Source organism: Colobus angolensis, unplaced genomic scaffold (genome assembly GCF_000951035.1).
Source record: "Colobus angolensis palliatus isolate OR3802 unplaced genomic scaffold, Cang.pa_1.0 Scaffold59, whole genome shotgun sequence".
Taxonomy (NCBI): Eukaryota; Metazoa; Chordata; class Mammalia; order Primates; family Cercopithecidae; genus Colobus; species Colobus angolensis.
In genome coordinates this window covers 9,407,973-9,430,523 of record NW_012119487.1, presented here as the reverse complement: position 1 = coordinate 9,430,523, position 22,551 = coordinate 9,407,973, and the positions used below count along the sequence as shown (strand labels likewise).

General features: G+C 33.7%; 2 protein-coding genes across 2 annotated transcripts in view; one reads left to right on the top strand and one right to left on the bottom strand.

Annotated features, from left to right (window-relative positions):
- Positions 1-22,551, bottom strand: part of RALGPS2 (Ral GEF with PH domain and SH3 binding motif 2) — a 183,128-nt gene that overhangs the window by 49,488 nt on the left and 111,089 nt on the right. The gene's annotated exons all lie outside the window — the stretch shown is intronic.
- Positions 1,889-22,383, top strand: ANGPTL1 (angiopoietin-like 1). The gene is made up of 5 exons (XM_011962396.1): positions 1,889-2,540; positions 7,484-8,332; positions 19,227-19,420; positions 20,081-20,351; positions 21,699-22,383. The coding sequence occupies exons 2-5, from the start codon at positions 7,510-7,512 to the stop codon at positions 21,884-21,886; spliced, it is 1,476 nt and encodes a 491-aa protein (XP_011817786.1). The 5' UTR covers positions 1,889-2,540; positions 7,484-7,509; the 3' UTR covers positions 21,887-22,383.

Below are 22,551 nucleotides of genomic sequence, written 5' to 3'. Positions count from 1 at the left end.
GATTTCTAATTTCTTGATGTTTTGTGGACACTAATTTGTCAGTTAAATTTTATCCAGTCACCCTTCAACACACTAAGTAATCTGAAATCTGTATCTATCACCTATTTTGGCAATGGCATTATTAACTTTCTCATTCTAAGTCTTAAAACAGCTCTCTTGGTCTCCCCTCCCTATGTAATCTCTCTGCAGTATTGTAACCATTCTCTTCTAGTTCCCAGGTTTTCCCTACCTTGAACTTTCCTATCTTTCCCCTAATTTCCTCACCATTCTTCTTTTTCCTCATGTTTCTTGGAAGCTGGTTTCCTGGAAATTGGTATCATGGTCTGTCATTAATCTTCCTTTACATTCTACATGTACTTTCTCTAGTATCTTAGTTCCATAGCTTTAGCTACTACCTAATTGCTGATGACTTTTGAATCTCTCTATATAACTCAGATCCTGACTTTCATTTCCAATTTAACATATCTAGCCTTAATTTGTCCCTAAATACCTGTCATTCCAATTTCCTACCCTGGTTAGTGATATTACTAAGTGCTCAAGTTAGAAAGCTCCAAACTGCTGAAATTTAAAAGCTCAGGAAGAATTTACTACCTCTTATTTTTCCCAGATTTAAACCATTAGTGACTACAACATAATTACCGAATGCTCAAGAAATGATACATAATATAAATCAGAGGCCAGAAGCTGGCAGCACATCTGTCCCAATGTTTTTTAAAATCAGGAAGTATTACAGGAAAAATCTAAATGGCTCTTTTTTCCTGAATAATGGGAAGATCTGGCAACACTGTCTCATAATCCTTCATGGCCACAAGTACAGCTGAGAAGGTGCAGGCAAATCCCTTTAAATCAACCAATAGGATGACAACTTGCCATAAACTTCATTTCCCTCCAGTATCTTACTACTGATTTACTTCACTGACTTCTATTACCTGCTCCATTCTTCTTGTGAGCATTTGCCTTTCTAGGCCCTTGTGTTTGCAACCTCTGGTATACCTATATATGGCATAGAATTCAAAGAAATGATTCTGTGAAAGAGGTAGAAAATCAGCTCAGACTTTAAATAAAGGATGTGGATCAACAGTGTGGCCTAACAGAAAGAGAAAAACAGCACAAGCTATAGCAATAAGGAAGGGATGTACAGAAAGCCCAAAAGTTTTATCTAAAAGCAGCTTACAGCAACTAGGTAATCAATGACAGTGTGGCATAATGCTTTGGCATTAGATTCAAATCCCAGATCCACTACTTAGTACTTAAGTGCTAAATTAAGTTACTTAAGGCTAAATCTGTGTTTCTTCAGCTACTGAGTTACTTAACATTTCTTCAATTAATGAAATACAATAGTATAGTTGTACTTAACACTTATTAATTTCTTCCAACACCCTATTTTCATAGCAGAAGAACCTTGCCAGAGGCAGGTAAAGTGATTTGTCTAAGTTCACATAGCTAGTGGAGAGTCAGAGCTTCCTTGTTTTTTACTCAGTTCAGGGTCATGTTTGTTTTTAAACCACACCACATCAATTAATAACAAGAATGACCTTATACAGAGAAGAGAGGTCATTTTGCAGAATAGGAGGATATGACATTATGTAACACCAGAATTTTAATATTTAGAAGTATTAAGTATCTGAAAGAATTTCACTCATGTTTGGTAATTATACATAAAAGCTGTTTCATCTTAAGATACATTACACAGTAAGACATAACATACTACAACAACATCAAGTTTCTTGTTAAGTTTAAAACCTTCATTAGCAACTTAATAAGTAAAATGTTTACAAATTCTTCTAGGCTATAAAGAGTATTACATTACTTAGGTGGCTGCCTCCTGACAAAGTCTAGCTCTTGTTCTTTGTTAACAAAAACCAAACTCATCAGCCTGCAACTACTTCTAAGTGAAGTTGAGCACTATTTTTTTTCAGTATTCAACTTAAAAGATCTCTGGCCAGCAGACTAAAATGTTTGTTTTATAATTGCCCGCTGAACTATGATAGTTTGTTTCCAGATGGTGCCCTTCCTTCAACCTGCACACAATCTCTCCTTGTTTGAAACTATTCAACCTCCTGCTGATCCCACCCCCCTATTTAAGGCTACAAAGAGGAAATCCTAAGGAGGAGATTCCCGCCCCCAGTCTCCAGTAATTTTTGGTGATGTAATATGTGGGCTGAACTTGAGTCTACTGAGAAAGAGGGAATCACTATTCAGGGGTACTGTATATACAATCTGGGTCAGCTGCAGCTGGTTACTGCATTTCTCCATGTGGCAGACAGAGCAAAGCCACAACGCTTTCTCTGCTGGATTAAAGACGGCCCACAGACCAGAACTTCTACTATACTACTTAAAATTACACAGGTGGCTTGTCAAATTCAATTGATTAGTATTGTAAAAGGAAAAAGAAGTTCCTTCTTACAGCTTGGATTCAACGGTTCAAAACAAAAATGCAGCTGCCGTTAAAGTCACAGATGAACAAACTTCACTGATTTTTAAAATCAAGAATAAGGGCAGCAAGTTTCTGGATTCACTGTATCAACAGATACAAAAAGGTATTTAATATGTCTTTTATTTATAAATATTATGTATAGTAAATGCATAACTATTTTATATTTGTAGTAGAAATTTCAGAATCTTTTACTAAACAAAGACCTTTAGAATCTATACTAGTTTATCTCATCTGAAAAAGGTTTTATTTTGCAACTTGACATAAAAACATTAAGTATTGTGAGATGGCTAATGCATTATTTGAGGTTCAATTTAATGATATTTAGTGTATATGATTACAGATTGATACATGCATGCCATGCTGGGTTTCTGAAAACAAGTGCTTTAGTGACAGTAGAAAGAAATTTTAACAAGTAACAGATTAAATGTATAAGGTTTATAGCACAATGATTAAAAACAAAGGAATACAAACTAAATAGTCGTGAATGCAATTAGTTTCTCTTCCTGCAGCTACAGTGTGTGTGCTGAAGACATACATAAACTGTTGGATTTCTCAGAGTGTAGTCATAAAACAAAGCTAAGATATAAAAATAGTTGAAAGTCTTTGCAACAAAATCTCAATTACAGTATAACCAAATATTAAGCAGAAATTCTTGTACAGATTTAAGAGTAATCTATGGCATTTCTTGTTCCAATTCAAAATTTTAAATAGCTTTCCAGGTTTACATGTAACAGTAATTTAATTTGGATGACAGAAATTAAACTTGCTACAAATGGAATTACTTGGAAAAGCTAAGTTATTGATATACACATAAAAGCACTATGTAAGTAGTCAGTATTAACAATAGAAAATAAGAACCCAGAAGATGTAATTAATTAAATACATGACTAAAAGGCCAAAAATATGTAATATTTTTAGATAGAAATAATTTTGTTAAGCACACATAAGAGGTTTCCTTCAATATTCTATCTGGGAGCTTTTTTTACATGCATTATAAAAACTATTAAAGATAAAATTACTCGTTACCAATAGTATGCCTTAAGCCAAAGACACTTAAGTTTGTTAGATTTGGGGCTCCTTTGGCCTCGTAAAAATTAAAGATATTAATGGTTAAGAATCTTGAACAAGCAAATAATGGTAAAGCTAAAATTTTTTCCAACTTTGCTTTCGTGTCCTTTCCTTAAAGATTTAAAACTGTAAATACTGGCAGGATTTCTGTTAAACACACATTTTACAAGAAATTCTAACAAAATTCCCAAGCAATAGTGGATCTGAAATACTGTCATCTCTCTTTTTTATTGTTACATGCTATGGAAAGTGCAGGACTTCATTAAGCCTCAGTTCTTACTGACACTGTCTTAAGGCAAGCATTTAATCTGAACCCCAAATCACACAGATAACTATTTATCCTTTTCTTAAATATATCCAGGGGATTAGATTGTTTTCAAGTCTCTTCCCAGAACATATTTCACAATCTAGAAATTCTTTATCTAACATATCCTGAATGCTTCATAAATTTAACTTGGTTGCCTCATGTTGTTTTCAGTGCATGACACAGCCAGTTAAATGCCTCTATGAGTTTACCATCTGAAAGGAGGCAAATCTTGACTTTCGTTTCTTCTCTCTACTAGCTGGCAATATAGCAACTATGAAGAGAAATGCTACTAATAAAATTAACCCAATGCATAGAAGACTTTTTTTCTCTTCTAAAAACAACTAAGTGAAGACTTAGATTTAAACATAAGTATTCTGTAACTAATTTATAACATTCTCTTGGGGCCTAGGAAAATTTTAACATATACAGAAAGTTTTATGAGGTAACATAGATTTATGGATCTTTCGCTTCAAAACAGAACATATGTGAGAAAATATTAAATAAGAGAATGTTTTTAGAAAACATACCAGTAAATGTATTTTTAAAACCAGTTCTTTACTCCTGACGTAGCTAGTCTACTACTTAGGAAATGTGGCTCCTTGCCCGGCTTTAAGTGACAGTGAAGCCAATACTTTTGTATTATTAAAAAAATTGTATTTATTTAAAAAATCAACTTTTAGTTACCTCCTTTAAATGCTAATTTAGATCACTTTTTCTTGTGGTAAACAGTGATTTATCTTATGATTTAATCTTATAGGAACCACAATGAGCCAAGGCACAATACACACAAGGAAGCTGTTTTTATTTTAATTTAGATTAGCATTTTGGTGTTTTTTGTTCTTCAATGACAATACTGATGCTAAGTCCTAACAGCAGTCTTGGATGATGCACTTTTAGCTGTTCTATAAAAATCTGTGTCTGGTATTAATACGAGCTGTTCAATCAGAATATTACTCATAAAATTCTATTTGTTTTAGAGTTTTATATTACTTCCTGCATTTTCCCTGCTTTGGTAGTTTATTTCATAGCAAATATTATTTAAGTAAAATAATTTTATGATCTAAGAGTTTCCATTCTAGTATTACAATGAACGGACTTTAGCAGTAGGTAAATTAAATTAAATATATAGGAAAAATGATATACATGTGCCCAGGAGGATGATGGCTTTTGTTTTATTGTCCCTAGTTTTTAAAATAACCCATATCTAAATTCCACGAATCTGGAGATATAATAAATATTTTATCGGTTTTTGGTATAGGTAATATATATAGTAAAAGTCTATTTTTAAAAATAAAATAGATGACTGTTTCTGTCTAAATTTTCCATATACGTCAGAAAGCAAGTTATGAAAACATAAAAAGCCAAAAAAATACCCACGTGTGCTTTGGCTATCAGTCAGCAAAAGAAGGCCTCGATAGAAATACAGATTGTTATGGCCTCCCTATCTTTTGTTTTCATTCCCTCTCTTGTTAGTAAAATAATAATAATTCTCCATACTCCATCCATATTTGCCTTATTTTCATTATCTACCCATTTTGAAGACATTATTCAACTGAAAAATACCAAAAACAAAAGAACATGGTTTTAGAAAGTGAAAGTAGCAGTAGTCTTCATGACCATAGCAGAAGAGTCTATATCTCATTGACATGACCTTTGTTTTTGGGAGGGGTCCATAATCATAGGTTAGATATATAACCACCAGCTGACAGAATACATATGGAGGGAAAGAAACTGCAGCAGAAAAGTCTGAGATGTAAAAAATGATTTGGCAGAACTTGGACACAAATTCTACCAAAAATTATCCACAAACACTTTTGCATAATTAAGTAACTAGTCAATGAAAATGGATGTAAACCAGGAAAAGGCTGTGAAAAACAAGAAACATAAACTTAAGACTCCTCTATGGTTATGACATGACTAGGGTAAAAATCACAGGTTTAGAAAAGTTAGGAGTAGAAGGTTTGAATCCCATTTGAGTGATTTAGCTTCTCAAGGATTTTACTCCTTTATAAAATGATACAGCATTACTTCAGTGTTGTAAATGCAAATAGTTAACATGTGTTAAGCTACATAAATATAAAGGATTGAAAACATGAACTCTGAAGTCCTCAGCCGGGATTCAAATTCTCGCTCCATCACTATGAACCTGTGTGACTCTTGATAATAAGGTATTTAACTTTTGGATGCCAAGTTTTCCATCTGAAAGTGAGGATCATAATAATCTACTTCATAGGGTTGTGGTGATAAGTAAAACATGAAAATGGCTTAAAACAGTGCCTAACACTGAACAAGTACTCAATAAACATTAATTGCTGTTATTGTTGTGTTGTTATTAATAACAGGCATAAACGACTTAGGAGTTGGTTTCTTAAATCAAGAAACAGGTACTTATGTGGAAATTTGGACAGAAAAGCTCTGTCTTAGGGTATCCACTGCCATCCTTCAAAAATGGCAGATAGGTATCAAGTTCGCAAGAGTGAAAAGGTGGCCTGTAATAGACCAGCTCATTAGTAGATCTGATGGAGTGAACATACCTTACCCATTACTGCTACTTTTGTGGGAGGTAACTAAAGAGAAAGGAAAAAGTATTGGCTCTTGAAACTGTTACCTCAGAAGAATTTGTACTATAAGGAAGTATTTCTCATCTGCTACAGCAAAAACGAAACATTCCAAGCACATATTTTAGTATATGTGCTGCTGCTATAAATACTGACTATGGGCCAGAGAACCCGATCTAGACCTGGTTCTAATCCTCGTGTGGCCTTAGCCTTCAACATGCACAGAGTACAAAGAGGTTCTTGAATGACAGGGTCTCTAAGGCATTTCCAACTCTGACATTCATATTCAGTTACAGATATGTTTCTTTCCTCGGTAATGCATGTAGAAAATTACTAACATTTTACTAAAATACAGTTCAGTAGAACTTCTGTTAGAAGAACAAACCTGCTGAATCATCTATAAGCTTAGAGTACATATAATTATGGTTCAGGAAATATAATTACCCACAATGACTGTGAGCATTCTATCATTCTAAAACCCGTCACTAATCCCAAAAGGAGATGCTATAAAAATAAAAAGCATACGATGCTAAAACTATCTGGGTTTAGATTTGTCTAAAATCTTTAACTTTATTGAACATTTTAATGAAGAAGACATACTTTATTCTAGAGGACCAATTTAATTGGAATCGCATGGTATGAATCTAAAACACTGGTTAGTAAAGTCACCTGGTAATTGTAATACTGGTTAGACAAGAATGTTTTAATTAATGCCTTACAAATACTGTGTACCATTTTCATAGTCTTAAGGTAGTGAGCTTTTTAAAGGTAAGAAAGCTATCTTATCAGGGTCTCAAAAGCCTCAACAGCACTAGCAGTGTACCTTCGCACAGAGTGGACACTGACCAAAATCTGCTCAATAAACTGGGGAATAAAAAGCATTACAATAAGGTGATAGCTGAAAGAGCTATTCTCTGAAACCTAATTTTTAAACAAGTGCCAAAGTACTGCAACTTAATATTAAATTTAAGAAATTAATAAAGTTAATTCTAGCCTAATTTATTAACACCAATATTCAGTTTTCCCTCAGATATTTTTCATATTACTGACTTTAATGTAGATTAACATGAATTATTTTTGCTTTTTCCCCTTCATTGATTTGTTTTTCAAAAGACATCATTTTACAACCTCATTTCAAAATGAAGGCTTTTACCTGGACCCTAGGTGTGCTATTCTTCTTACTAGTGGACGCTGGACATTGTAGAGGTGGACAATTAAAAATTAAAAAAATAAACCAGAGAAGATACCCTCGTGCCACAGATGGTAAAGAGGAAGCAAAGAAATGTGCATACACATTCCTGGTACCTGAACAAAGAATAACAGGGCCAATCTGTGTCAACACCAAAGGGCAAGATGCAAGTACCATTAAAGACATGATCACCAGGATGGACCTTGAAAACCTGAAAGATGTGCTCTCCAGGCAGAAGCGGCAGATAGATGTTCTGCAACTGGTGGTGGATGTAGATGGAAACATTGTGAATGAGGTAAAGCTGCTGAGAAAGGAAAGCCGTAACATGAACTCTCGTGTTACTCAACTCTACATGCAACTATTACATGAGATTATCCGTAAGAGGGATAATTCACTTGAACTTTCCCAATTGGAAAACAAAATCCTCAATGTCACCACAGAAATGTTGAAGATGGCAACAAGGTACAAGGAACTAGAGGTGAAATATGCTTCCTTGACTGATCTTGTCAATAACCAATCTGTGATGATCACTTTGTTGGAAGAACAGTGCTTGAGGATATTTTCCCGACAAGACACCCATGTGTCTCCCCCACTTGTCCAGGTGGTGCCACAACATATTCCTAACAGCCATCAGTATACTCCTGGTCTGCTGGGAGGTAACGAGATTCAGAGGGATCCAGGTTATCCCAGAGATTTAATGCCACCACCTCATCTGGCAACTTCTCCCACCAAAAGCCCTTTCAAGATACCACCAGTAACTTTCATCAATGAAGGTGAGTAACCTCTTACTGTAAAATGTGGGAGTATGAGGTTAATATTTTTATGCTTTATGAAACAATACTCATAATAAATGCTTATTCTTCATTTTGTGATGTTATTATACATGTACATTAAAATTTCTATTTTTGTTTTTTATTAATATCATCAAGAATTGAACTTAAATACATCTCCTCTTCCAGCTCTGAATTTCTAGGAGTTTACAAAAACTTAGTGTACACTGTGAAAAAAAATAGTCTTCCATCCAAATTCTTATAATTGAGGGGCTACTATTCTTGAGACAGGAATAAGTCCATGCTCCCCTCCGAACCACTCCTGTGCGCCATAACCATCCTATCGGCTTCTAGCTGGGTCATCGCTGCTACCCGACAATTCTTTTATTTACCTCCTGCTGCTTGTACCATCATCTTCTTCAAAAGAAACACGTAAAATTTTGCTTTCACTCTCTTCAACCTGTAATCACACCTCATTATCTCCTCTCTCAGCAGATGACTCATCTACTACCATACTGAGTAAGTCTAATCAGGTCCTGAGTTTTGTTCTTTCTTATCTTGAAAGCATCTGTACAAAAGCCATACCTTTCCCCCTCAGCCTCAAGAAGAAAAGGTATCGCTCCTATTTCCAAGGCTAAATAATTAGTACTGTGTATCCTAAGAAACATAAATGTTCATTACTATAAAAAAAAACTATTGCATTGATCATGCATGATTCCAAACTCTACTTTTAAATTTCATTTCTTTCTCTCTTCATGAATTCAATATCAGTCACTGATCTAGCTGTCCAGAAAGCAAAGATGAATAATTCATCTTTGTTTCAGTTTGCTAAACCCACTGCTAACTTTCTGATATTTATTTTACACTTGCATCCATTTTCTTATAACTCATTCCCCAGAATCCCCAAGCTGATTTGCTTTCTAAGAGTGGAAGGGAAAACCCAAAGGCCCCAAAGCAATGAGTAAATAAATTGCAGCTCATTCACTCATTGAAAAGGCAGGTCATAAAATATATACTATGAAATAATTTTAAACAATAAAAATAAAAACAATGAATAAAACTAGAAAGAAATATATCACGAAGTGGTTTCATCTCTGTCAGTGAATACCACTTGGCTATTCACAGCCCTGCTTTCCTGGCCTTCTCCATTTTAATATTCTTCCTTCCTTCCTATTTCTTTAGGTCCTTCACTGGCATCTTCTTCCTTCTATGCCTTAAAGTCTTTCTTCAAGATACTCTACTTTAGAATATTTTGGCTTCAAGTATCACCACTGCTCAGATGATTCCTGAATGGAGCTCTCCCTCCTGATTTAACCAAAGCTGGATGTTTGCATTTGGATATTTCATCATTACCTCAAATGCTACTCTTTATTGAAACACCTTCTTTTAGCTTATCTGTCAATTTAGCAGATCTTAAGGCTTAACTCAAACAATACCTTTGATGTTATGACTTCCTAGATTCAAACAAACATACCTAGGTGGCTCTTTCCCCAAATCACTATTTCTTACACATGTTTTCTATATGGTATACATTGAAGTTATTTATTTATACGTCTGTCTACTTGTAGGTCTGAATGCTTCTGGAAGATAGTTAACTGTCTTTTCACCATTTGATCTCAACATCTCTGTTTTGATTAATGTTGTCACCCCTTTCCAAATGAGGCTGGCTCATCTTTGACACTTTCCCAGCTGCCCCATACACAGGCCACTGAATTCTACCCATGTCTCCTTTTTGGTCTCTTGTGTGCAGGTCCCTCATTTCTATTCAGAGCCAGAACTCTCGTTTACATTCAAATGATCCACAGCAGCAGCCAGAAGGCAGAGACTCCATAGGCTACCAGCTGTGTGATCTTTGGGGAAAGAAAGGTATCTGTGCCTCAGTTTCCTTACCTGTGAAATGGGAATAACAGTATTTACCTCGTAAGATTTAACAATTGAAGAGTGCTTAGAACAGTGCCTGGCACTCAAATGTTAGTTCTTACTATGAACTGTATAATAGCTTGCCAACTGGTGTAACTCTGTTTTCTCTCTCCATCAAAATATATTTACATTGCCAGCAGATCCATCTTCTTAAACTACTTACATATCTGCTTTCTGCAAACAGAAAAAGTCCAATTTGCTTAGTCTGGCTAAGAATAATGTCCTCCTAAAGAATCAAGCCTGCTTTCCTAGCGGACCTTCCACTAGTTTCCTTCACAAAAACCATCTGTTCCAATAAAATAAATCCACTCATTTTCCCCTAAATATTTTCCAAGCTTTCTGCCTACTCAAAGAATAAGGCTCAAGCCAAACCAACCATCCGTCCATCCATCCATCCAACCAACCAACCAACCAAATAAATAAATAAATAAATAAAATGCAACTCCTCCTTGAGGCCCTTGTTGACTCCCACAGGTTTGAAGTGACTGTTCCTCTCCATGAATACCTCTACTCTCTGTAACACATGTAAGACATTTTGTATAGTGCCTCTTGAATTATCAGTTATCTTTACATACACTCAGAATATATCTAATTAAGATGCTTTTCAACTATAGTATAAGCTCCTTCCTGGTAGATGGTTACTGTGTCTCATCTCATACTTATCTGCAGTTGCTAAATATGTGTTAGCTGATTTGGTAACATTTTTATAGAGTTTCTTAAAATTGTCATTCCAAAGACCCTCTTGAAAGTAATATGTTATATCATACTAGATTTGTTCATTTTATACTGTTCTAAGTTACAGTAGCAATAGGCCAGAGTATCATTAAATTAGGTAAATAATGATCATTATTAATATCCTCACTGAGCATGGTGGCTCATGCCTGTAATCTCAATACTTTGGGAGGCTGAAGCAGATGGGATCACTTGAGGTCAGGAGTTTGAGACTATCCTGGCCAACATGGTGAAACCCTGTCTCTACTAAAAATACAAAAATTAGTTGGGTGTGGTGGTGAGTGCCTGTAATCCCAGCTATTCAGGAGGCTGAGGCAGGAGAATCACTTGAACCTGGGGGGCGGAGGCTGTAGTGAGCTGAGATTGCACCACTGTACTCCAGCCTGGGCGACGGAGTGAGACTCAAACAACAACAACAACAACAACAAAAAACAAACCTCAACCCCTTTAATTTCCAAAGGAAAATGCGGTGTATTAAGTGATCCACTGGGTACAGAAATGAAAAACAGAAAAACAAATTGCTCTTGATATCCTTTAAAAATTTTGTTTTATGTAAGCTTTTATATAATTTATCAGTAGTTTGTATACGTAAGTTATAAACAAACATAATTGAGTTGTGTGAATTTTTTTTAACTGATGAGGTATACGATTATGTAAGCATGAAGACAACTGCCAAAGAGTATTCTACGTGATCCTTGAAGCTTGAGTAGATGGCATAACCAATTCTAGCAGAAATCATTATTCACATTTTTAAACACTGACAAACTTTTCTAAGAAAATGTTTATACAAAATGAAACCAATTCTATATTTTATTATAGACTGAGCATTAGTACCAAAAAAACCCACTAATGCTACAGAATTAAACCTCATGTTAGGGATTTAGTATGTCAAAAGTCCTCTTAAACACATTTTGTTTTAATGAAAAAATGGTGAACCTATCCCCAATAAACCTTTCTTTAACGCAAAAATTAAGGGCATGTAACTTTTTTCTGTTATTCATTATTTGTTTTATGTAAACATTAACTTTTTACTTATTTTATTCTATAAATGTTGATCTCTTAAATTCAAAGGCATAATTTGCTACACCGTAAGAATTACTACACTAATGAGTACATTAATGAACACATAAGGGAAAGAGCATGGAATTAAGAACGCCTGGTTCCACCATTACTTTTGTTATGTAACCTTGGGTAAGTCACTGCCAGCTTGTGTTTTCTCATGTGTCCAATGAGAGTGCTGGACTGGATTATTCTAATATCCTTTTCAAAGTCTAATATTATGTGATTCTTACTAAATTAAATTACTACAAGCAACAACAAATAGCTGGCTATTTTCTTTACATAATGTGCTCAATTATCCACTTATGTTATTTTTACATCTTTGGAAAAAGATGTCTCAGGCTGTTAAGGTGCTTGCACAAAAAGGGTAAAGATGGATGGCTACTGGTGTACTTATGTATGCTCTGGCACCAAGAAATTCCTATTACTGTACTTTACATGTAGGTACGTGGTCATTCTAAAGTCTCTACATGCATAAGGTGAAAATATACAACAGTGTATATTTTAAGAGGTGTTTAGCCAGTTACAAAAGATAAACACTGTATGATTCTACTTATATGAAGTACTTAGAGTGGTCAAACTCATAGACAGAAAGTAGAATTGTGGTTGCCAGAGGTTATGGGGAGGGTGAATGGGGAGTTGTTTAATGGCTAATAGTTACAGTTTTGCAAGATGAAGAGTTCTGGAGAAGGATGGTGGTGATGGCTGTACAATATAAATGTTCTTAATGCCAATAAACTGTACATTTAAAAATGGTGAAGATGGTAAATTATTATGCATATCACATTTTATAAAAGGTTATGACAATCTTTTATTTTCTTTAAAAATGGTTATAAGAAAAATCTACCTCAAAAAAACCCATGAATTTATAAAACATAGTATTCACATAAAAAACATTTTTCAAACACATTACCTTCTTCTCTACCTTAAAAACAAAATGTTTGAGCACGTATAATCAGCCTGACAAGTTGTAATCAATGAAATTCCCAACTGTTAATGTTATTTGGTGCCTGCATTTTGGGTTAGTCTTTTATAAAATAAAACATTACTTTTTTACAAATAGCATATTTGTAAAAATAAGTTTATTCCTTGTAGGAGAGCTGAGTGGAGAAAGTTCCTTCACTATGTGTAAAAGCATAGATCTGAATATCAGTAAACTTGGATTCTGGCGAAGCTTTCTGGGGTTCAGTTGCCTCTTTTGTAAATAAATTGTTGTGATGATTAAACGAGGGGGTGCAGGTAGAAGTGTTTTGTGTATGATCTGGCATGGTTTGACCACCATTAATTATTACATATGTTATACACTTCTCTTTATGTGTCTTTCCTTGTCATATTAGGTTTATGAGGACATAAATGGTAAGCTTAAAAAGTTAAAACTTTGTAGTGGCGGGCGCCTGTAATCCCAGCTACTTGGGAGGCTGAGGCAGGAGAATTGCTTGAACTCGGGAGGCGGAGGTTGCAGTGAGCTGAGATCATGACACTGCACTCCAGCCTGGCGACAGGGTGAGACTCTGTCTCAAAAACAAACAAACAAAAAAAGTTAAACTTGGAAGGTAGTCATTAGAAACTAAAAATATGCTTTTTAGTGGTAGGGTTATTTTAAATCACCAAATATTTACATTTTTCAAATTATTTATAATGCTTCTTAACACACTTTTTAGGAATAATTGGTTTCAGTGGAATACTTATACTAACATTTAATACAAAACAAATAAAACAAAACAACTAGTTAAGCCAACGTGCTGTTGGAAAATGACTGCATTAGCCAGTTATGAGAAAATAATTGATAAATTCTTTAATAATTAAAAAAATAAAAGTTTGGTTTGCTAAATACAGTTTAAACATACAGATTAATAAATTAAGTAATTCATATTATTACAGAAAGACCCTACTGTCACTTTAGAAAGTATTTGTCTCAAACTTCCCACTCCAGAAATGTTGAATATATTTATCTGAAAGTTAATGCACAACCCAACTGAAAAGTTTACCTCTCAAAAGATCCTACTTGGTAACCAATAATTTAACCAATAATTTGAAAACTCTGAATTGTTTTACTGTTTCTCTTGTCACAAAAAGGATTCTCTTTGTAATTTTATAATTAAAAAGTTCTTTTTACAGAAAAAGAACACATACGTTACAGATGGCTCCCAGTAAAGCTGCTATTCAAAGTATGAAATCCTTTTTTCTTTTTTAACTCACTGTTCTATTCAAGATATGGGTTCTTAATAAATACGTCTTGGGAAATAATGTGGCATGACTGGTCAACATTTTTCTTTCTATAAATCAGAGGTATTAATACGGTTTCATTAGCCCTATGTAAACTTTAATCCTCACACAAACCGAGGAACAGAGAGATTGGTTCTTCAAATTCAGCGTACAGAATTCCAGTTGCCTGCTTTGAGAAGACTCTTGCAAAAAAAAGTTAATACTATGCTTAGTTTAAAAGAAAGGTAATTCCAGTTTATACCTTTTGAATCACCATGAACAAATTCCTGATTCACATATCGATCAATTTATTTCTGAAAATATGCAAACCTGTAAATTAAATCTGGCTTCTCAAGAATAAAGCTTAAAATTTTCTATTTGTCATTTAACAATTTCTATCAAGCAATGTTTTTTATGGTACAGAAAAAGCAGTGAAAACATTTAAGATAGGGACAATAGATAAGTCTAATTTTAGGGCAGAAAGTAAATAGGATTTGCAAGTAATACTGAGAAAACATTTCTGCTAGGATCAACAATATACACTTGACTAGGACAGGTTAATGGTATGTTTATAAATACAAATAAATATTGAATTCTGATATTTAATATCTTTACTGAGGATAAAAAAGTAGCTTTATGCACTGCTAAATTTTATCCATATGTTCTGGAAAAGACCTTCAACTACATTTTCCTAAGTCTAGCAGATATCCAACTGTAAACACAAAGCCCACTGCAAAAAATGGGTTGAAAATTAAAGCTGAAGATAATCTTAAATTTGTATAATTGAAGTCTTATCAAATCAAAGTTGGATTCAGAAAACTCAGAACTCTCCATTTGGCTTTAAACATCTGAGTGTCTATTAAATAGCAGAAGATGAGTATAGCTCTATGGAACAAATGATACTCGACAAATATTCTGTCAACATTCAGAACACTGATGTTTCTAAATATTCTGCAGCAAAGCAAATAACCTAATAAAAGTCCAACCTTTGAATATATACTTAAGTGTAAACTGTCAAAACTATACTCAAATGAATGCATAGTAAATATTTATGAAAATGATATTCATAGAATAAGCAATACAAAGATAACATTTACAGAATATGCAAATTTATAAAATGAGATAAATATTTATATGTTGTAACAAAACTACTTTCATGTGTGCATTAACTACAATACTAACAGGTTTTAAAGTAAGAGTGATGCGCCTTAGAAATCTCAGCTAGTTCTTCGACTTTGCTACCATGTGACCTACATAACTCCATCAAAGTACTTGTCATATTATAGTGGAATTCTCTCTTTCTTGCGACTTCTCCCACCCTGCACTTGACTCTAAGGTTGTTTCTTTATCCCTTGAGCCTAAAACAGTCCTTAGCCTATAGTAGATGCAGAAAGGACATTTCTTGAAAGAATAATGCAGAATTAAGGGAATTCTGGGAACCATGCCTACTAGGAATCACGTAGTTTTGTAACTACATATCTGAATTTCTAAGGGGGCTGAAACTGTGAATACACACTGAAAGATAAAGTCCTTGCCTATGACTACTGTAAGTAAACAAATATACTACCTGCATTACACAAAATAATCTAAGAATGAACCTGGGAGTCATAATTCACTTTTCCTTCCATCTCACTCCCACATAAGAAATTAAAATTCTGTAAATTTCATCTTTTCTGAAATATAGGCTCTTTACCCTTCCTTCTACTTGACTACAATGCATGTTCCCTATAATGTGAAGTAGCCCATATGTGACCAGTGAAAAGGAGAATAGTGGTAGCAAAACAGAGAGGTTATACTGGTTTACATGGGATTTTTTCCAAACATATTAATGTTTTGTGCCACAGGTAACTGCAGCTGAATATAAATTATGTTAATAGCTAAAATTAGCTACTATTTTTAATGCATGTATTTGCAGAACATGAGGTTTTTCAGTAATATTTATCTGCAGTAGAAATGACTGTACATTCATCTTTGATGAGTTATATTAAACTTATTAGATAAGCAGATATTAAATAAGCTACTTAAATTATTAAATAAGCTACAATTATGTGTTAAGATGAGGAATAAAAGAGAAACGAAAGAATAGACAATTACCGATGATGACTACTTTGTTAAGTATAGTGTTAAGGGCTCTGAATACTTTCACTAAGTTGAGTCTATCCCAGGAACACAAGGTTGGTTTAACATTCAAAATACAATCAATGTAAAGGCTGGGTGGAGTGGCTCATGCCTGTAATCCCAACACTTTGGGAGGCTGAAGTCAGAGGATCACTTGAGACCAGGAGTTCAAGACCAGCCTGGGAAACATACCAAGACCCCTCTCTCCAGAAAAAAAAAAACAAAATTAGCCAGGCATGGTGGCACGTGCCTGTAGTCCTAGCTACTTGGGAGGCTGAGGTGGGAGGATCACTTGAGCCCAGGAGTTCGAGGCTGTGGTGAGCTACGATTATACCACTGCACTCCAGCCTGGGCAACAGGCTCCAAAAAAAACAAAACCCAAAACCATACATAAATATATGTATGTGCGTGTGTGTGTATGTATGTATGTGTGTGTGTATATATATCTGGCAAAGTATAGATAACACATTTCTCAAAATTTCAACAATCCTCTTATCCTTATAGTACAGAAACTCTTGTAAGAACTTTACTTAACTCTCACATATTTCTATTAAAATATAAAATTTGACAATAAGAATTTTTATATTCTTTGTTCTAATATACATATTTTATATATTTCTTCTAATATATACACTTTTTTGTTCTAATATAGATTAGATATAATATATGTAATATACATGTATATTCAATGTAATTCGTGTACTAACAACAACAAAAAGAAAAACCCTATCATCATCTCAGTAGGCAGACAAAAAGCCTTTGATTCCTGTGTCTAGTTAGTGTCTAGTTAGAAAAGAAATTAAAAAAGAAAAAAGATTTTAAAAGCCTTTGAAAAAACCCAAAATCCATTCATGATAAAAACTCAGCAAACTTGGAACTGAAAGGACAGTAATTTTAAAGTAGTGGTTATAGCTATTTTCAATGTCTTAAAGGAAAATACGTTTATAATGAATGCAAGATAGGGCATCTCAAAAGAGAAATAAAAACTATGAAAAAAAGAATCAAATTGAAACTCTAGAACTAAAAAATACAATACTTAAAATAAATATAACCCAAGAAAGACACCATAAATAAGGCTTTCCAGTTTCTCTAATTTTTACTAGTCTACTTATGGACATTGCATTATAATTTTTAAAAATTTAAGACAGAAAAATATCAATGAACTATAATAAACACGTGGACTAGAGAAACTGATGTCCTCTTGATTTTTGTGTGTAGTTTTCAATTTCCTTGTATTTAAAATGAGTAATTTAATTAACCAAAAATTATGGACAGTTTCCTAAGGGTTTAAACACTGATGACATGAAGTCAAAAAAAAAAAAAAAGTCTCTGTCCTCAAGGAACAATCTACAAGGAAGAGCTCGTAGTCTCTTAAGAACCCCTTCTATTGTTATAGTTGTGGAACTACCCAATGAGATTAATTCTATCCCAATAAGACCCAAAAGGAATACTGAACATATCTGGCAAAGTACAGATAACACATTTCTCAAAATTTCAACAATCCTATTAACCTTATAGTACAGAAATTCTTGTAAGGACTTTACTTGACTGAACTCTCACATATTTCTAGTAAAATATAAAATTTGACAATCAGAATTTTTATACATTTTTTGTTCTAAGAGATCTTTAGGGTAATTCTTTTTTCTAATCCGTTAATATATTTTGCATGTTTATAAAAAAGGCTTGAAACACTAGAGAAGGATGAAACTAAAGAATATTCACTAGATCCAAAAATGTGGAAATCGCAAGTTCAAGAGTCAGAAACCCTAAAAGCAATTTCACAAAATTTGTAAAATTTGAAGAAATTATTAGTGGATTAAAAATGGAAAATACCTAAAACTATGAAATAACATGAGGGCAAATGCATGCAACACAGCAGTTCAGAGCAGAGACTCTGGGATTAGATAGGGATTTATGTCTAGGGTTTACCATCTTCTATGATCCATGACCTTAATTAATTGTTCTATCTCTAGAACATCTATAAAGTATCACCAGATAACTGTAGGTTAAATGAGAAAACTAGCATTAGTCATATAGATTGATACAACTCCTTAGATAGGCATTTATGCTAACATTCCTGAAACGTATTCTCATGGGCTGTTAGTAAGTGTTGTTGGGGGAAATTTAAGATTCTATGAGTTTGGGCATCTGGTTTATTTCAGGGCTTCTCAGTCTTTAATATGTGAATGCACATTGAGAATTTCCAAAAGGGAAACATAATATTTTGCATTTCTAAAACTTATTTGACTGACCCCATTTGCAATGAGTATCTCAAGGTACTAGTATGTTCCACTGAAATCAAATTTCCAAAACCGTGACTTGGGTACTATGTAGGACTATGAATAAGTTGATATCCTCTGATCCAGTAGATCGATCCCTCAGCATTTTTATAATATTAAAAAATGAATTCAATAAAAATGAAGACACTTTGTGCAGTGTTCTTATAATAGCAAAAATCATAAGACCTCAATGTCCAATGATAGAGAAATAAAAATATATCAATGTCAAGGACTATTATGCAGCCAGAATGGAGACTAGAGCTGCATGAAAATGTTAAGACAATCCAATTTTCTACATGTATTAGGATTATAACAATATAAAATATATATATATGTGTGTATATACATATATATGTGTATATATATATGGACAAAGAAAAGAACAGATGAAAACAAAACAAATTAATGTTCCAGATAGAACTGGAGTCACCCTTTTATTTAGTTTATATTTTATAATATTGTATATATGATAGACAGTGGTTAAATGTAAACAAAGACACAAAGGTAAGAATCTTGATTAAAAACTTTTAATACGTCTCTTCTCATATTAAGTTTGCTGATAATAAATGATATTTAAATTATAGGACCATTCAAAGACTGTCAGCAAGCAAAAGAAGCTGGGCATTCGGTCAGTGGGATTTATATGATTAAACCTGAAAACAGCAATGGACCAATGCAGTTATGGTGTGAAAACAGTTTGGATCCTGGGGGTTGGACTGTTATTCAGAAAAGAACAGATGGCTCTGTCAACTTCTTCAGAAATTGGGAAAATTATAAGGTAAATCAGTGATGCAGTCCTAAGGGAGGTAAAACAAACCCATTCTTGCAATAATGCAAGAAACAAGATGCTATGCAATAAATAAGATACACAGTTAAAAATAACTATCCATATGTTTTTTCATTATCTACATCTGTCAAAAAAATGATTCTCATCTCTAGTTTTAAAGTGAAAATTAAATTGTAAAAAGAAAACAGAAGATATACTTTAAAATGATCCCTTTCAGTTTGGATGACTTATACTTACTACTTTACAAAAATTACTATTAGGAAAGAAATGTTGGGCTCTTTAAATGAACATGAGAGAGACTAGGAACCCTTTTTAAGGATCTGGGTAGTATACTAGCTAATATTTTTAGTAGCTATGGATAAATTTTATTCTCATTTGCCTTTGTCTTAATTTGTAGGATTTGAAGCTAGGTCTGCAAATGATTACTGACACATTAGAAGCAAAAAAAAAACAAAAAACAAAAAACAACAACAAAAAAAACAACAGAATGACAATGTGTGGCTTATAAACCTCAAGTGACCAACTAAAATGGAAGCTCACATTACCACTTAAATGGCCAACATCTTTATGCTATCGAATGTTTAACACTTATCTATAAAAATGTTTACTATATACTTATTTATGCACTCATGTTTCTTCACTTATTAACAGAAAGGGTTTGGAAACATTGACGGAGAATATTGGCTTGGACTGGAAAATATCTATATGCTTAGCAATCAAGATAATTACAAGTTACTGATTGAATTAGAAGACTGGAGTGATAAAAAAGTCTATGCAGAATACAGCAGCTTTCGTCTGGAACCCGAAAGTGAATTCTATAGACTGCGCCTGGGAACTTACCAGGGAAATGCAGGGGATTCTATGATGTGGCATAATGGTAAACAATTCACCACACTGGACAGAGATAAAGATATGTATGCAGGTAAGTATGAAAAACTTTCATTCTTTGTAGAATAATCATCTTCTATACATGAAATAGAATCTACTAATATATATGCTACTAAAGTCTTTTCAAAAAGGTCAGTTTTGGTCACTGTGACAGGAAGTATAACCTACTGAAAGAAATAGCTTTTAAGATCTCGTCTATAAGGCAATCCCAAAGTGTGATCTATGTGAAAAACAAAGTTCTAGGAAAAAAACACAAAGCAAAACAGAAACACATTCATCTGGAAATAAAGTGCAAGTGCCTACAATTCATAACAACTAACACCTACCATGTGCCAGGCACTACTGTAGGTGCTGGGGATATAGCAGTGAACAAAGTTCCTGCCCTTTGGAGCTTACTCACTGGAGGAGAGACAGAACAATTTGTTAGGTGGCAATAAGTACTCTCAAAAATAAAACTGAGTAAGAAAATAGAAAGTGGTGGGCAGCAAGGCCTGGGATGGGGGCTATTTTATATGGGTTCGCCAGGAAAAGCTACTGTGAGAAAGTAACATTGGAATAAAGACTCGCAAGGAGTGAAGGATGCAAGCCATCTGGATACATGGTGTAAGAGCATTTCTTTGAGGGGGAAAACCAAGATGACGGTGACACGTGGCATAGGAATAACAAAAAAGCTTGATTCAGAGGGGAAATTAATATTTTCATTAGAAAGAAACAACTAGACCATCCACATAATTTCAAATTTAGTTTTCATATGCTTCTGACTTTTTAACCCAGCTTTCCGGTCCTGATAAACAGATTCCCCCCCAACAATTCTCCCCTATCCCTGCCCCAAACTGGTTTTTCTCTCCAGCTGTATTTTGGCAAACAGCACACAGGTCTTTATTTTAACCAATTTCACACTGGTAAACAAGAAAAGAAGAGAGATATGACCATAACTTATGTCTTATTTACAGAAACTCATTTGACTGCTGGTTTTATTTTACTTTGTATTATTTTTTGCTATTTTATTTTGAAAATTCAGTTTTCCTCAGACTTTTACCTTCTTCTGTATCTTTCCTTCCCAATTTCTTCCTCTGTAACTCTTTCACATATAAACACTGCTTGCATCTACTCTACCTAGAAAATTAAATCCCCCTTTTTTTAAAAAAGGCACATTTTCAGCAAGCAAAGAGCAAGATTAAAAAAAAGGCAATTCAAGTAATCTTTCAAGTAGTTGATGCAACAGCAATAAAATAAGTGAAGACATTTAAAACTGCTAAGATAAAGGTAACTGGAATTAGTAAGGGAAGTTCAAATTAAAGGCAGAATAAATTTTTGATGATTGCAGAGTACCACACCCAGAAGAAACTTTTACATTTGTATCTATATTTTTTCCTCAAAGGAAACTGCGCCCACTTTCATAAAGGAGGCTGGTGGTACAATGCCTGTGCACATTCCAACCTAAATGGAGTATGGTACAGAGGAGGCCATTACAGAAGCAAGCACCAAGATGGAATTTTCTGGGCCGAATACAGAGGCGGGTCATACTCCTTAAGAGCAGTTCAGATGATGATCAAGCCTATTGACTGAAGAGAGACACTCGCCAATTTAAATGACACAGAACTTTGTACTTTTCAGTTCTTAAAAATGTAAATGTTACATGTATATTACCTGGCACAATTTATTTCTACACATAAAGTTTTTTAAATGAATTTTACCTTAACTATAAAAGGGGAATCTATAAATGTAGTTTCATCTGTTGTCAATTACTGCAGAAAATTATGTGTATCCACGTCCTAATTATTTTAAAAATTATGTTGACTAAATACAAAGTTTGTTTCCTAAAATGTAAATATTTGCAAATCTTAGCTATATTTTAAATCATAACTAAATAACATGTTCAAGATACTTAACAATTTATTTAAAATCTAAGATTGCTCTAACTTCTAGTGAAAAAAATATTTTTAAAATTTCAGCCAAATAATGCATTTTATTTATAAAAATATAGACAGAAAATTAGGGAGAAACCTCTAGTTTTGCCAATAGAAAATACTTCTTCCATTGAATAAAAGCTATTTCAAACTGAATTTGTGCCTTTCACATGGAATGATTAAATCTGAATTCTTAACAACATATCCTATGCTGATTTTCCCAAAACAACATGACCTATAGTATTAAATACATTATCATTTTTAAAAATAAAAAATCCCCACAAATAATGCATGCATTATTTAAATGGTCAATTTATAAAGACA

Excerpts from the sequence above, each read along its gene's own strand:
- ANGPTL1 (XM_011962396.1), top strand. The coding sequence starts at position 7,510 with ATGAAGGCTTTTACCTGGACCCTAGGTGTGCTATTCTTCTTACTAGTG. Across the intron at positions 19,421-20,080 it reads GAAATTGGGAAAATTATAAG|AAAGGGTTTGGAAACATTGA; the intron begins GTAAATCAGTGA and ends ACTTATTAACAG. Across the intron at positions 20,352-21,698 it reads AGATAAAGATATGTATGCAG|GAAACTGCGCCCACTTTCAT; the intron begins GTAAGTATGAAA and ends TTTTCCTCAAAG.